Below are 16,691 nucleotides of genomic sequence, written 5' to 3'. Positions count from 1 at the left end.
CTGTCTGGAGATAATGCTGTGTAGTGGATGCGATGGATTGTCCATTATTGACCGCAGCTTTTCCAGTGCCCGTCTCTTAGCTACTGTTGTTAGGCTGTCCAGCTCTTTGCCCACAACAGAGTTCGCTTTCCTAGCCAGTTTATTGAGACGAGAGGCATCCTTCTTCTTGACGCTGCCTTCCCAACACGCTGTCGCATAGAAGAGGGCGCTTGCCACAACTGCCTTATAGAATATTTTCAGGAGCTTTTGTTCAGACTGATACTGATGAGGAACACCTTTCCTTCCTCCGTGTGTTCGTTTTTATACCCGAGTTATGAGAAAAGAGGTCGTCATAATAAGGGCTGTAGATGAGCAGTTTTTTCAATGGTTTTATTTTCAAAATGTTCTGGGCACAAATAAGCTACAGGCAATCGGTGTAGGAATTCACAATTGCCAAGACTGAGGTGGTTTTTCATCATTGTTATACAAAAGGTCATCTCTGTAAGCTATTGGAAATCTATTACAAAGTTAAACATCAAGGCACAGGTGTCAAGCATGTGGACTACGGGCCACATCAGGCCCACCAAGGGTTGTAATCCGGCCTGCAAAACAATGGGGATAGGAGCACAAGAAAAATGAGCTGCAGTATCAAATATGTGCACTTGATGTTCCCAAAGCCAGGCACCACTCGGAAATCAACTGAGCTGTATTTCTCGTTCCCTCTTTCTCCCTCTCCCACTCTTTCTCTTTTTGTCTGTCTATCTCTCTCTATTCTTTTTCCGCTCGCTTTTCTCCCCCTTTCTCTTTCCTTATTTATTTCCTCTTCTCTCTTTTTCTCTCCCTCATTATTTTTCCCTTTCTAACTCTCCTCTCTCTCTCTCTCTCTCTCTCTCTCTCTCTCTCTCACCTTTTTTATTACTTTCTCTCTTGTTCTCACTCTTTCGCTCTCTTTTTCTATTTTCCTACTTTCTCTCTCTTTTATTCCATCTCTTTCTGTCAGACCCCCTCGATCCCCCTTTATTCAATTCCACTTTCTTTCTCTCTTTTATGCTCCCTTTTTCACTTCTCTCATTATTTTTCTCTTTCTCTATACGCCTCTCTCTTTTTCACTTTCTTTCTCTCTTGTTATGTCTTTTTGTTTCTCTCTTTTATCTCTCTTTCTTTCTCTTCCTCTTTCCTTTGATCTCCATTTCACTTTATTTTGTGCACTGTCTATTTCTCCTTTTTTTCTCCCTCTCCCTCTTTCTTTCTCTCTGTCTCTTAAATATACTAATCTGTGTCCCGTGAGATTTTTTTTCTAGCATGTGTCCCCCAGCTAAAATAAGCTTGACATCCCTGCATTAAGGGATCCTACGGTTGAATAGAGCACTGTCCTACTAACGACAGCCTCTTCATCCTAGAGGAAAATCTTGCTCAAACCGCTCGACATTTACCCGAAGAAATCAATTGCATTTCGTCCAATAAGGATGAATTGGACTTGGCTTCCGCCCTGGCACTCAGGACAATGCTTGTTCACACATCTTCTCATGAGCTAACATTTATTGTTTACCATATCTCATTTTGTATTCTACTCACAGACTAATAAGGCTACTTCTGGATAAAAAAACACAAATGAAGTTACATAATTACGACTAAATGAATAAAAAGTTATAGAGAAATTATATGAATTATGAGTAAATATAGGCAATGACGTACGGTATTTCAACTTTACTACAATGCCAACATTCAAATGTTGAGTAAACATTCATACCATTAGTCAGTAAAATCCCTTCGCTCTGGACAAATGACAGGTTTTATTAAAAGAAGTACCAAAATCTTTAAAGAAGATGATATCAGCACAGATACCGGTAACTGGTATCGGCTGCCATTGCAAGTATCCAAAACCGTTGCATATATAAATAATTTTGGTAGCTCTCCATTCCATAAAATAAAAGACTATGATCTAACATTGCAAAAAAATAAGTTGTATAAACCTCATCTTCAATCCGTAACTCTGAATCTAAAATCTCCATTTGTGAGAACAGAATTTTGCAAAAATCTGCACCCCCTTGTCGCAGAAGGGGTGTGTTTAAAACAGGGGTGTGCAAACTATGAGCCAGGCTTTTTAATCTGGCCCGCTAAACGAAAATGGTTAAAGTATAATGATGATGTTTAATCATCAAAGAAATACTACTAATAAAAACATGTAGGGATTTTTTGGGTGCCACGTTTGTAGCCATTGTCCCTTTTACTGATTCAGAAATACTACAAAAATACTACAATGCTAAATAACAAATTTAGGGCTTAAAACAGGGACCTAATGTATTATTACGATTCCTTTTTGAGAAGAAAAAAATACACAGAAATATTACTACAAAAGTACTAAAGAAATAAAACCTAATACATCTACATTAATACTACAAAAACACAACAGAAATATTGCTTCTACGGAAATACTACAGAAACACTACAAACGATGCAACTACAGTAATACTCTAGCAGAAAATATTTATTTTGGTGCTTAATAAATGAATGCTTTAATTGTGATCGTTTCAAAATCAAATTGATGAACTAATCGCATTTAAAACAAATATAAAAAGAAAACAACATGTAGATGTCTCCATGTATATTTATAAAAAAATTAGATAGGTCTCCGGAAACGGGTCCTTGGTTAAATGTTTTACCCAATGACTCAAAAATAACTAATTTACGTAATTTAGGATCAGTGACACATATAAATCCAGCAATTAACTCCCAATGAAGTTGAGATGATCTGGTAAGTTTTTTCTGACATTTTCTCAATCCCCTACCAGAAGGCTAAGAGTTTGGATCATTTATTTTCATTTCCCAGGATCATAAGTCCATAAAGCCAATCACAGGCAGGTCAAAAGTCAACTCCTTTATTTTTATAATAGTGTTAAACATTAAACATAAGCCTAGTATTTAGTCATATAAAATCTACGTTGTGTAAAAATCTTTCTGGAGAAAAAAAAGCCACACCCGTGCTGACTGCTACACTTTTCCGGCCGTATTGCGGAGACGTGGGAAGGCTCTCACAATCACTCATGCATTCAAGTATGGACGATTCAGACGCTTTGTTCCTGCTGAGCTCCAGTTCAGTTCTGGGCTCTTTGCTGGTGCTCCTCCTCGCTTATTTGGCCTGGTCAGCCAACTCCAAACCGCCACAACCGGGACGGAGAGAGCCTCCTGGTCCCAGACCACTGCCGCTGCTCGGGAATCTGCTCCATCTGAACTTACGCGCTGGGCAGCACAGGACGCTGCTGGAGGTAGGTGATACAAAAAGAGTTTGATGCTTTTGTTTTTATGTTTTTATAAATTCATTATAAAAGGGAAACTTGGGCAGACCACCAGGCCAATGAATGGCTGTTGGAAACACAGTGTTATTGTTATAATGGGCGCAGAGGATCCAAATTCAGGCACATGTGTCAAGTTGACAGTCTTTAATGGGGACAAGGCAAGTAGGAAAAGGCGCACTGTAGAAGAAGGAAATTAAATAAGGGGAAAAAAAGAAGCCCACAGTCCATAAAAATGAAAATACAGTCTTACTTATTCATAGAGGAAATGGCGAGGGTTTTAGGAGAACGGTGTAGAAAGGCATGAACATCAACAAACTGATGCTGAGGATCTGTCCAAGCTGTCCTTAAATGCTCGAGTTTTAATGAGCACCAGATATACCTAATCAGGTAGTCAGTCCCAACAGCGCCCTCTGGCGAGTGATGGCATGCTTTGACCTTACAGTTAAAATTGATTTCACGGTGTTTCATAATGCTTCAAAAGGCTGTTAACTCTAAAGCTACCTGCACAGTTAACGCCAATGGCATCGAGTATACAAGCTTGTTTAATATTGTCGGCACTCTGTGGTCAAATTCCTCAAAACACCTCAGTGACATGTGAAAACATTCATGCAACCTTCTCGAGGATAAATGAGTCGATGTTTTTGCCAACATTTTTCACATAATACATAGCAGAAGCAAAACAGGAGGTTTAACGGCAATGTTCCCTCTAAGCTGCGTGTGTGCGCAATTGCGCACTGCACAGAGCTTTTCCCCTCACAAGAAAATCTAGCCAGCTCACAAAAATCAGGGCTCGAAATTGCTAATTAAGAAGCGAATTAAGTCAAAAGTACAGTGCATGAAGGTAAAAATACACGGGTTCCCCTGACGCTGCTAAATGCGGTATTTTGAAGTCAATGTCAAAGTAGAACGAAGTTGAGTAAAGTCAGTAGAGTTTTTCGAGAACCGGCTTTTTCGGCTCGGCTCACTAAAAGGTACCGGCTCTTTCGGGTCCTAAACGGCACTTCGGATGGTTCTTGCTTCTTTAATCCCAACATGACCAAATATTATGTAAAATTATGCACAAAATGACTTAAAGTAAGGGGGATAGAACAAAAAAGAAAAAAATACCAAAATGAAAAAATAGTGAAAGGCTGAGAAAAAAGTAACAAAAAGAAGAGAAAAAGAAGGAAAATTTCAGAAAAAGCCAGAAAAAAAGAAAAGAAAGAAACAAATGAAAAAAGTAAATAGAGAACAAAAAGAAAAAAAGTAACAGCTAGGAAAAAATAAACAAGATGAGATTTTTTAAAGGAATTTTAAAAAAGTAGAAAAAAAACAGGGAAAAAGCGGAAAAAGTTTGTGTTGCATTCAAATAATTTCCAATTATATCAAGTCAATTTTGTTGCGAGCATTGTACTTCCACTAAAAAATGTGATTATATACAGTTCTGTATCGTGCAACCGACTAAATAAGCCCCCAAAAATGTTAGTATTATGCAAAAGATACTAGGAAAAAAAAGAAATGGATATCTTGTGAAAGAATTGTAAAAACAAATGGTGTTTGTAGGCCGTACAACCTTTGCAATCGTACATTAGTCAATTCATTCAAAAGTAAAAAATGATTTTGTATTGCCGGAAAATCAGTAAAATGTAACGTGATGTCAAGTTTTGGACATGTTTAATAATGATTTAGTTGCCACACTTGGGATTGCTGTTACTCACTGTTGTTTCAAGTGTTGCTCACCGACTTTGTGTGAACGCCCAGGCCCGTGAAAGATTAGAGGGAACATTGTTTAACGGTACTTTATTCAAAATGACAACGTAATCATGATATTTCGACTTTTTCACCCACAAACAAAATCCTCAATTTATACATCAGAATTGGACAGCATCGAAAGTCATCAAAAATGTTACATATCTCTTTCTGTATCATTTGAGTTATTGTCATATTGCCCGACTTTCCTTTAATGCTCGAGGAACGATGACAAGCAGATACAATTTGGTCCGTTACCACGGCAACCACCAACCACAACAACACAAAATGACGACGTTTACACGTCTGTGTTACAATCTGTCACGATTCTCCAAAGTATAGTTGTCCTGGCGCTGTCGTCTAGAAATATAGTGCTCTCATTTTGTATTTTTAAGCAGCCCTAAGTTGCTCCTGGTGGGAAATGTGGAGTCAAATGTAAATATCTTTGAAAGTCTTGCTAGGTTAAAAAAAACACTCTAAAAATGAAGTGCCATTGTCACTTGGTCTTGGACTTTCAATGTTTGCACTTTTGGACTCTTGCTATGATCCCAACAATGTTAGTTAAAAGTTAGCAGCAATAATGGTTAACGACCACACATGCACACACAAACAACACGAGTGTGGGCTTGTTTTACGCTGAGTGAAGCTAAAATTTCTCCATCCAAAAACTGGAAATGATAATGCAGTACTTTTGGTGTAAGGTTATTATGTTGAAAATAATTGAAGAATCCACTTTAAACAAACACTGTGATGTATCTAACCACTAGATGCCGCTCTGTTGCGCACTGCAACTGAAAACCAATGCTACAAAGCACAAGGAATAATAAGAACTACGGAGACTCAAACTGCAACGTTTTTTCTTCTCATTTTTTTTGTCCAGCCTTTAGGTGAGCCTCATGTTATGAAAAAACATGTACTCCTTTTTCGACCTGAAACTATTTTTAAAAAATGCACATTTGTAAAATAATACATATATTTTTGCTTATTATGATATTTCAATGTACATTGTTTTTGAATAAAGTTGTTTTTTTTTACCCCAACAAGGCGCTAAATAACAAATACACCATGTCCCATGAGGTAAAAAAAGAGAAATATGTTTTGCCTAAAATGTTTTCAGTACTGTAAATCTCAGTCATTTTAACAATGGTTAGTCCATAAAAGTTGAATGACAGGAGTAGGAATGTAGCACCTTAAACCGCTTAGCAAACCTGACTGATGGAGTCATAAAAATATGTGGGCTTTTACTCTGTCCGGTGGCCTGCTTGTGTTTCCTGTCCAGTATCGTTCCCGTCTATTTTGTCCTGTTTAATATCAATCTCCAGTTTCGTTCCTGGATATTTTGTTCTGTTTGATATCAATCTCCAGTGTCTGGTAGCGTTCCCGTCTATCTCGTACTGCTTGTTATCGGACCCCGGTCTCCAGTGCCCGATATCAATCCTGTCCGGTATCGACCCCATCTGTCTAATATCTGCTGGTGCAATTAGTATTGATCTCGTCGCCCTCTGGCTTCCTGTCGTTCCACGCCCGACTCCTGCCTTACGTCTTCCGCCCAACGATCGCCAAATCACTGGCGTTTGGGTTAACGTGCATAACTGCCCCATTTCCCATAAAATAAAGCTTATGTGAGAAACGTCACGCATCTGGGTCCTCCTCCTGTTCCGGTTCATGACAATGAGACTTCTTGTGATTAAGAGCTATACAAATAAACATAACTTGACTTCATTGCCTTTTTCAATAAACATTTATGTTTTTTCCTAATAAAGCACAATTGTTTTTCTGTAGAGCAAAACAACTACAATTTTGATCTACTGTACTGTCATTTTTATTATTATTGGCAAGATAATATAGTATATTTTCCACACAATTGTATCCAGCTCTAAAATCACTTAACATAATAATGGTTGGTGGTTCACATTAAAAAAAAAATCAGGTAAATTTGACGTAACAATTAGTTTCAACAAGATGTTGATTTTTAATAGAATATCAGATTTACTTGACACAAAAATGAGTACAGGACTTGAATGTAGTCACTTACTCACTGTTTGTTCATTTGCTTTTGTAAAGAAATCAAACAATCTTTTTTTGCTTGAAATAATTTCTGGCATTCTTGTGAGTCAAAAAATTGAGAAAACTATGTTACAACAGAGCAATCAACCTAAAATTAACTGATAAACATCAATTCTGTTTGGTTCCTCATCGATAAAACCGGACAGTTTGTCCGCCCGCATCTCACATTGAGAGACGAAGAAACACACTTCCTGTCATAATGACAGCTCTTTTGAGTCCAACTGCTGCGGGTTCTGATTGGCTCCCTGTCCGTATTTGAACCCAGTCCTGTCCGTCCCCTTTTGTCAGTCCGTCTACGAACCTCAGTGAACACTAGGCCTTTTTCGACCCTAACTCCCATCTGTCCCGTTTTTTTACTCCTGTCTGTCCCTGGCTTCGACCCGTTTTTGATCCTGACCACGTCTGCTCTCCCGTCCTGGCTTTCGACCTCTTTTTGTCCCCGACTACGTCTTCTCTCCTATTCTGGCTTACGACTCGCTTCCGACCCAGACCACATTTTCGCCCACCTGTCCCGGCTACGGACCCGCTTTTTCCGTCCCTGATACCGCCATCGCGCGCCATGAAAGATCCACTTACGCGTTCGGAGCATAATCCGAGTACCAGAGCGACTTGCTTCCTGCGTCCAGCGAACATCGGATCATTTCCTCCAATAAAACTTGTGAGAAACGCAACGCAAGTGGGTCCTGTTTCTGTTCCGGTCTCTGACACTTCCCCTTAGTTTTATTTGTGTTAATAGTGCATTCATTTAACGACAGTCTGTTATTCTTTAAATATCCAGTTATTATTATTAAACCTTATACCCTCTGAAAGTCTGCTACAATACAATACTTGGTTTTGATACTTCCCTAAAGCTAGTTATAGCAATCAGAATCCCACATTTAGACCAGTGGGGGCAGACATTTTCTTTCTCTGCGTGTTCAAAATCAACAACTGAGTGGCAAGACCTAACGTGTGAGGAGCATTTCTGTTAAGGTTTCATTATGTTAAAAACAAATCAAACACATACAACTGAATATTCTGGGCTTGTGAGTACAGAACATGGCTGTAATGGTTTCAGAAATGCACTTTCAAAACAGCTGACAATCATTTTAATACCAAAGGGGCAGAACATGTGAAAAAAAAAAAACATAAGTCAGTGGAGAATTCCCAAAATCCCAGCCTCACACGTTCCTTGTCCTTTGTCCAGACTGAATCCTGCAGTTGGTTTGACAAGACTCAAGGCATCCCTCCCAACACTAGGAACATCACAAGGAACAACGATTTCATGTATAGCGTTTTTATCTTGTGTGTAGATGGAAATAGTTTTAGTATTTCGAAGTGCCGATTTCAGTTACTTCAGAGGATGCCAAGTGTCCAATTTTTAGGGAGCTACACTTTTATTTTTTAATTTGAGGTTCATTGAGTTTAAGGTGGATTACTAATTCAAATACACACAAACATTGATTGATAAAAACACAACTAAATTGATTCAAACTAAAGATCATAAACAAACATCTCGATTTTCTATGGAGTATAGGAAGGGTTGGACCTGCCCCACCAAATCAGCAGTTAATTTTTTGGGGGGTTGCGCAAATATACCTGGGTCTCTGAGAGAGTGTCATGGTTTGGTGTCTGCAGTCTCTCTTTTCTCCAATAGATGGAAGCAGATTTTACAGCCCCCCTCACATTTCCCCTTCCCGGGTGTTTTCAATTAGACAATTAGTCACCTCTACTCTAAATACTACGGATTCCCACCTCAAGTAACTGATCCGTTTTGATTCCCGAAGTATTTACCTCGCTAGAACGACAAGCTTATCCTCCCACCACCTACTTTGTCAATACCTTCCTCATTCCAGTTTCACCCACTCCGACCACCTTCTTCAGTTCCCTCTTTGTCCTACGATCATTCACTTAAGCCATCTTTCTAAAAGGTGCTCCCAAATCTCCCTTTCAACATTTGTATTCACCCATACCTCTCTCACCTCTCTGGTTTCCATCGCATGCCTCCCTCTCAAAGTCCCTCAGCAGTTCCAGTCCCACAGCCCCTTCTCACCAGTAAAGTTTTGTGTTGCTTTTAAATAAACGACCCCCTAGTAGGGTTTGATCACATCCTTTGTTTTACGTCTCCTTGTGTCCTGCATTTGGGTCTGTCCGACACCTTATGACAGAGAGAGAGAGAGAGATTGAGAGGGAGAGAGAGAGAGAGAGAGAAAGTCGTAGTTGCTTCGGAATGCTTTGGTTAAGAGGGCGAGACGCGTGGCGACAAGGAAGTGTACTTGAGCCGTATTTGGTTGGGCCGCGCATGGGTAGACCTGGGGTCCCCGAAAGAGAGAGAGGTGGTGCTCGCTCTGTGTTTTCAAAGTGACTTTATGACGTCAGTAACCCCTGAAACTCTGGAACTTTGGCATATAGGGGGTGTTTGTGTATGAATGCGACCCTGTAGAAACGGCATTATGAACTACATTATGAACATCAAATATTGATTTGAGTATGGCATATCAAAGAAGGCGTTATTAAACATGATATTGTGAAGCAAACGTTTTTGGCGTTGAAGTCATATGAAACCCAACCTTCTCCTTCCAAGATGTCCAAGAAGTATGGCCCAGTGTTCACCTTCCACCTGGGCCCCCAAAAAGTGGTGGTTCTGGCCGGTTACAAAACAGTCAAGGAGGCTCTGGTCCAGCATGCCGAAGAGTTTGGAGAACGACAACCTCTGAATATTGTCAAAGAGAGGCAGATGCTCCATGGTAGGCCCACAAATCACACTCAAAGATAAGGACAGCAGAAAGTGACTTAAGTTGTTTCTTTTGCCGAAGGCGTTGTTTGGGCCAATGGAGAATCGTGGAAGGAGATGCGTCGCTTTGCTCTCAGTAACTTGAGAGACTTTGGGATGGGGAAGAAGGCCTGTGAGGACAAGATCATTGAGGAGTGTCATCACCTCTTGGAAGTCATCAACGATTTCAGAGGTGATGCGTAGGATTTTTATATTTCTATCAAGAACATGATTTTGTAAATTAAGAAATTTATGCTCAAGGGTTTACAGTTACAGTATATATTCAACAGAGGCATTAATAGTGGCGACTAGTGTAATGCATAAGATGTATGATGTCAAGTTTTGGGATTTCTGATGTGTTTAACAAGTGGTGAGCCAACGTCAGAATAACAACTAACCCTACTTCGATAAACTTAGGTAGGACCCTCAAAATAAGGAGAGAAAGTATGAATGGGTTTTGAACTTGCAAGGAGGATACAGAGGAAAGCCTTCAGATAAGAAAGTCTCATCTGTTCTAAAGGCCTTCCCCTGAGGCACTTCTTTTTTAAAAAACGCTCCTATGATACAAAAGCAGATCTGCCCTAAAGGGTGTGAAACTAAAAGAAGAGTAACCTGATGCAAAAATTGAGAAAAATAAGTAAAATAAGGTGCTTATTTATTTTTATTTAAAAACAATATTTTTTCCAAGGTTTTTGAACACAGTCGGTTTCTTTTTTGTAGAAAATTTGACCTGCTTTTGAAAAAAATCTTTCTCATGGTACAGCAGAAGAAGGGGGGCATATTTGGTTTGAGAGCAAGTTTGTAAAGAATTGGACGTGCATAATTTCCTTAGTCCCAGTACGGAAAGGGATTCTCAACTCTGAGGGTGTTTCTTTGCCGCTTTCATTTCGAACCACACTCAAAGCTAGTGAATCATTTTCTTAATAAGTCGCATGGTACACCTGCCTTCAATAGAATAGAATAGAATAGAAAAGAATATACCTTTATTGTCATTGTTACAAAATGGGTTGAACATATTGTGACAATGAAATTGGACGTGGCACTCCAGGTTCACATTTTACAGTGAGGATAAAAGAAAACAAAGAAGAAAAAGGAACATGTTTAAAGGAGATGTTTGTATTGTCCTTGTTGCAGGCTTTGTTTTCCTCTGGAGGGGGATGTATGAGGGGGGTGAGGGACAGACAGAGATAGCCGGATCCAACTTCAAACGTCAACACATACATCACCAACACATACCTCGAACCATGGTTCATGAATCACTCATCTAAAAATACTCTGCACAGGTAAAATCTCGGATGGTTAGTTATTCCTCCATTATGAACATAAGTCTCTAAAAGAAGAAAAATATAAGGTATGGCTTCACTTGCTGTTGGCTTGCTAATCCATCCATTATCTGCACCGCTTAACCTCAGTAGGTTTGCGGGGGTGCTGGAGCCCATCCCAGCCATCTTCAGGCAGTGGGCAGGGGACACCCTGAACTGGTTGCCCGCCAGTCGCAGGGCACACAGGCAGACAATCATTCACTCGCTCATTCACACCAAGGGACAATTCGGACCGGCCAATTCACCTGACATGCATGTTTTTGGGATTATGGGAGGAAATCGGAGTGCCCGGAGGAAACCCACGCAAGCACAGGGAGAACATGCAAACTCCAAACAGGAAGGTTCTATCTCATTACATCAGAACTTTGTCGGGGACGCGCTTACCACTCAGCTGCTGTGCTGCTGGCTTGCTAACATTATTACTAATTCTATTCCTGGGTGGCTGAGGATTTTTCTAATTAGAATCCTTGGTCTGAATATCGCCCTCTGAGGCTATATAATTGCACGCCTCAGTCTGCATTTGCAGATGTTTAGCACAGTGATATATAATATCCATCCATCCATTATCTGCACCGCTTATCTTCAGTAGGGTCGCGGGGGTGCTGGAGCCCATCTCAGCTGTCTTCGGGCAGTGGGCAGGGGACACCCTGAACTGGTTGCCAGCCAGTCGCAGGGCACACAGGGACAGACAAATAACTCGCTCATTCACACCTAGGGACAATTTGGAGCGGCCAATTAACCTGACATGCATGTTTTTGGAATGTGGGAGGAAACCGCAGTGCCCAGAGGAAACCCACGCAAGAACAGGGAGAACATGCAAACTCCACACAGGAGGTTCGATCTCATGACCTCAGAACTGTGCCACACACGTGCAAACCACTGCGCCGCCGTGCTCCCCGTGATACATAATTATTGTATGAATAATATATTATGACGTCAATTAAATACAACAAGACTCAAATGTATGAATTGGCATAAGGTGCATTTAGTATAATTAAATGAATAATGTGATGATTTGAATAATGAAACAAGTACAGTGTAGTTGGAAAACCTGTGCAATCATGAATACATGTTCAGTGACACATTTTAATAATGTAACTGTGCTTTGTTTTTAGCAGGCTTACATAGGAGTATAGATGGTATATACGATTATTGCTGCAATATCCGAAGAGTTTGCATATGAAATGATCTAAAATATTCATTTTTGTTGACACAGTAATTATCGGTGCTGGTTGATATTGTTTCAGGAGAAGCATTCGACACACACAAGCCGATGAACTACGCAGTGTCCAACATCATCTGTTCGATGGTGTTTGGCAGCAGGTTCAAGTACGATGACCCCGCCTTCACAGCCATGGTACGGCGTATGAGCAGGAATATTCAGCTCTTGGGTACTCCGTCCATGCAGGTAACCCAAAAAAATGCCCTCCATTCTCTTGTAACGATGTCAGATCCAGAACAGATGAATCCATTGTGTCAAAATGTCGCGTTGTCACAGTTGTACAACATATTTCCGTGGCTTGGCAAGTGGTTCTCAGCGGCGAGAGAAGAGCTTCTAAGTCAGATAGAGGCCAACTGGAAGCAGGTCACAAAACTGATCGAGGATCTGAAGGAGACCCTAAACCCGCAATGCAGCCGAGGCTTGGTGGACGCCTTTCTGATCCGGCAGCGCGAACAGGAGGTCTCATCACCAATGGATTCTTGACAATTACGAAGTGAGTGAATTAATCCAGAGTAAAACCAAATTTGGGCCTCTCTTGTATGCAGGACTCAGGGGACGTCGGCTACTTCCACAATTCGAACCTTATGGAGACCGTCTTGAACCTGTTTGCTGCAGGCACAGAAACCACGTCCACCACGCTCAGATGGGCCCTTCTCCTCATGGCCAAATATCCCGACATACAAGGTAACAACAGTGGACAACAGGTTAATTTTGGTTTTGATGGCATTATTTTATCGAGAAAGTCATATGCCGACCTCTCATAATCCTTTTAGTATATTTGAAATAAGGTTAGGTTAGGTTATCTTAGCTTATGTCAGGTAAGCTTAGGCTTTGTTAAGTAAATGGCCTTAAGTCGTGATGATTACCTTTGATGGAAATTGACAAAGTATTATCGGCGCTGGTGGCTATTGAGTTAAAGTAAATATGTATTTTAAAGTCAGATTTTCATATATCCATATCAACAGGGTTGGGTAGGGTTACTTTAACTTGATCACTTTCAATTACTTTTAGATTACTCCAATACAAAATATGCTAATAAAAGACAAAATAAACTGTCAAATGAATAAAATTATGACTCACAACACGTGGTAAGCTTTATCTCCAGGCTTTGATCTCTTTAATCTCCAGCAAAACGAACATAAAATGCGACAGAAACAAAATGAAAATAAATCCATACACCTTGCCAACATCATTTTTGCCGTTCCATGTATTCCGTTACTCCCCAAGCCTGCACAAAATTTAGTAATTTATTCATATTTAGTTTCTTTTGTCTTTTATTAGCATATTTGGTATTGGAGTAATCCAAAAGTAATTGAAAGTATTCCAGTTAAAGTAACCCTACCCAACCCTGCATATCAAACAGTTTTTCCGGTTTAATTCATCTGGCTAGTACTTTTTTCGGCAATGTTCAAGAAAGTCTTAGCTAAGTGAATATTCTCCCTTTCTATTCTCAAACCATCGCCCAACCACACATCGTTAGGGTGTTGTGTACAAGTACCTTGAGAGAGTAAGAGACGTGGTGGTCGCTCGGGTCATCTGGAGGTCGTGTCTCGGAGAGAGAGAGGCGGAACTGATTTGGCGTGCGTGGGTGGAAAGAGCGAGGCGCATAGGACTAGGACTTGCCTTGTCTTTAAGACAGTTCTTGACGCACGTGGCATGAGCGTGGGCACTTGCGGTTCCTGAGTCCTGGGCAAGAGAGCATGCCACCTGCTTTTAAAGACTTGCAATTAAACTCCTGGCAATGTAGACATAAATGATGAATCACCAATCTTTTGATAACATGCTAACACTTTGACGAATTATTTAATCATAGATTTATTATGAATACATATTAATTTGTATTCTGTATTTTTGTTTTTTGTTTTTTTTGCATTTGAATCATGTTGCTTCAAGATTCTTATCACAAAATGAACAGCTCACCTTGAAAAACAATTGACAGTTCGAAGCCAAAGGCTTATAAGAGAATCGTCCCCAAAATTACTTTGGACGCTTCTTATAACAATCATTTAAACAAATTATTATAACAAACATTTGTTGGTCCATTTAAAATTCTGGAGCAAGTGTGAGAAGCTTCCTTCTCAAAATCTATATAGGTAAGTCATTTTCCTACAACTTGAACGTGTTCAAAAGCACACTTGTGGACAACTGTAGTGAATTTTTGAAGCTGTCCATCAGGGATATAGAGAAAGACGGGTGTGTCTCTTTTCATCATAGGGCGTAGTGCTGTCCATCAGGGGGGCATAGCGAGATGAGTGTAGTTCTGACTATACGGGGGCGCACGTACTCCAATTATCCAAAGGAAAGGGTGTTCTTTCAAATGACCTTCTTTTTAACACCGTGTCAGTAGCTGGAAGGGTGTTGGGGGTTGGTGTATTCGTAGCTTATTTGGGGTCGGGTCGTGGGGGCAGCAGCCTTAAAAAGGGAAGCCCCGATGTTCCTATCCCCAGCCACCTCCTCCAGCTCATCTGACGGGATCTCGAGGCATTCCTAGGCCAGCCTAGAGACATAGTCTCTCCAGCGTGTCCTAGGTCGCCCCCGGAGCCTCCTGCCGGTGGGACATGCCCGGAACACCTCCCGAGGGAGGCGTCCATGAGGCATCCTTACCAGATGCCTGAGCCACCTCAACTGGCTCCTCTCAATGCGGAGGAGCAGTGGCTCTACACAGAGTTCACCCCGGATGACTGAGCTTCTCACCTTATCTCTAAGGGAGAACCCTGACACCCTGCGGAGGAAACTCATTTCAGCCACTTGTATCACCTTACACCAGATAGAACAAAATATACCTGAATAATCAGGGATTGTTCTAGGATAAATTACAGTGTGTTCCTCTACTTTTTGTCACACGGACCGCAGACAAGGTCCAAGCGGAGCTAAAGCAGGTGATTGGAGATCGTCAGATACAGGTGGAGGATCGCAAGAACCTGCCATTCACAGACGCCGTCATTCACGAGACTCAGAGGCTAGCCGATATCGTTCCAATGGCGATCCCTCACAGGACCAGCCAGGATGTCACTTTCCAGGGTTACTTCATCCAGAAGGTGGGTAAACCTTTCTTAGATGGGTTTACTTTACCTCAATATTCTACTTTCTTACAAGTGTGCAACCAAGTATAAGTCGTTTTTTTACTTGTTTACGTCTAACCTCGCGACCGACTTTCAGGGCACCACTGTGTGCCCCCTCCTGACGTCCGTCCTTTATGACGATAGCAAGTGGAAGAAGCCTAATCTGTTTCATCCCCAACATTTCCTGGACAAGGATGGCAAGTTCTTCAAGCCTGATGCCTTCATGCCCTTCTCGGCAGGTGCGGCAAACAATGGGATGTTTTTGTTGTCTGATACAGTATCTAACTAATACAGAATGAACCTGCTGGTTGTTCCAACCCAAAAAAATGTCTTGGATATGCTGCAGGTCGCCGGGTTTGCTTGGGCGAGAGTCTGGCCCGCATGGAGCTCTTCCTCTTCTTTGTGACGCTGCTCCAAAACTTCCGCTTCCAGCCCATGCCAGGGGTCACCGAGGACCAATTAGACCTGAACCCTTTAGTGGGTGGCACACTCAGCCCCGCCCCACACAAGCTTTGCGCTGTTCCTATTGGTCGTTAGCCAGTGTTAGAATATTTATATATGTCAATACAGTGGAACCTCCGTACCCAGGTGCTAAATGACTTGTAAACGACCTGATTTTTTTTATTTTTACACGTTAATGTTAGCGTAATCTTTTGTACGGATGATTAAGATAATGCTTTATGTTTGCGTTAAACTTTCAAGGTAAGCATTCAGGGTGTTGGAACGGATTAAAACGATTTACATTATTTTTAATGGGAAAAATGATTTCGGTGAGCGAACAAATTGGTTTTCAAACAGGGTTCTGGAACGGATTATGGTCGAGAACCGAGGTTCCACTGTATATGTAAAGTCAAAATTGGATGACTTTTCCAATACTTTGATTATTTTCATTATCTAACTGTGTTCTTATTGTATTCATTTTATTGTAATTAATCCACGACATGATTATCAATATATTTGAGTGACATATTTACTTGTCTTAATTTGACCTGTCATTTAGTCTACATTTGTAGCGATTTTATCCTGTATTTAGAATTAAATGGTATTCGGATTTCTGCGTGACGATTGAAGTTACCTCTCTGAACTATGATCAGCCATGTTGTTGACAACCTCGTGACACGAAAAATAGCTGTTTTTTTAATCACCGTCCCAGAATTAATTCAGTATAATGTGTTTTATTGTAATAAAATACTTTGAGGGAACCGCTCTCCTCCAGCCCTTCTTTTCACAAGTGTAAGTCTTGCAACCCAGATTTTGATTTGA

The 16,691-nt window shown here is 40.8% G+C and overlaps 1 protein-coding gene across 1 annotated transcript; it reads left to right on the top strand.

Moving 5' to 3' along the window:
• Positions 1-3,035: 3,035 nt before the first annotated feature.
• On the top strand, positions 3,036-16,485 carry LOC148346575 (cytochrome P450 2K1-like). Its single transcript, XM_088325657.1, has 9 exons — positions 3,036-3,245; positions 9,634-9,796; positions 9,866-10,015; positions 12,392-12,552; positions 12,643-12,825; positions 12,912-13,050; positions 15,220-15,404; positions 15,526-15,667; positions 15,775-16,485. The coding sequence occupies exons 1-9, from the start codon at positions 3,036-3,038 to the stop codon at positions 15,963-15,965; spliced, it is 1,524 nt and encodes a 507-aa protein (XP_088181783.1). The 3' UTR covers positions 15,966-16,485.
• Positions 16,486-16,691: the final 206 nt, after the last annotated feature.

This window comes from Urocampus carinirostris, chromosome 20 (assembly GCF_059441175.1).
Source record: "Urocampus carinirostris isolate Australia breed hairy pipefish chromosome 20, RoL_Ucar_1.0, whole genome shotgun sequence".
Classification (NCBI taxonomy): Eukaryota; Metazoa; Chordata; class Actinopteri; order Syngnathiformes; family Syngnathidae; genus Urocampus; species Urocampus carinirostris.
This window is presented reverse-complemented; position numbering and strand designations above follow the sequence as displayed.

What these genes read in the sequence shown, in the direction of transcription:
- LOC148346575 (XM_088325657.1), top strand. Translation starts at nt 3,036, where the DNA reads ATGGACGATTCAGACGCTTTGTTCCTGCTGAGCTCCAGTTCAGTTCTG. An exon ending in AGTCATCAACGATTTCAGAG is followed by an intron (nt 10,016 to 12,391) that starts GTGATGCGTAGG and finishes ATATTGTTTCAG; the next exon opens with GAGAAGCATTCGACACACAC. An exon ending in AGGGTTACTTCATCCAGAAG is followed by an intron (nt 15,405 to 15,525) that starts GTGGGTAAACCT and finishes ACCGACTTTCAG; the next exon opens with GGCACCACTGTGTGCCCCCT.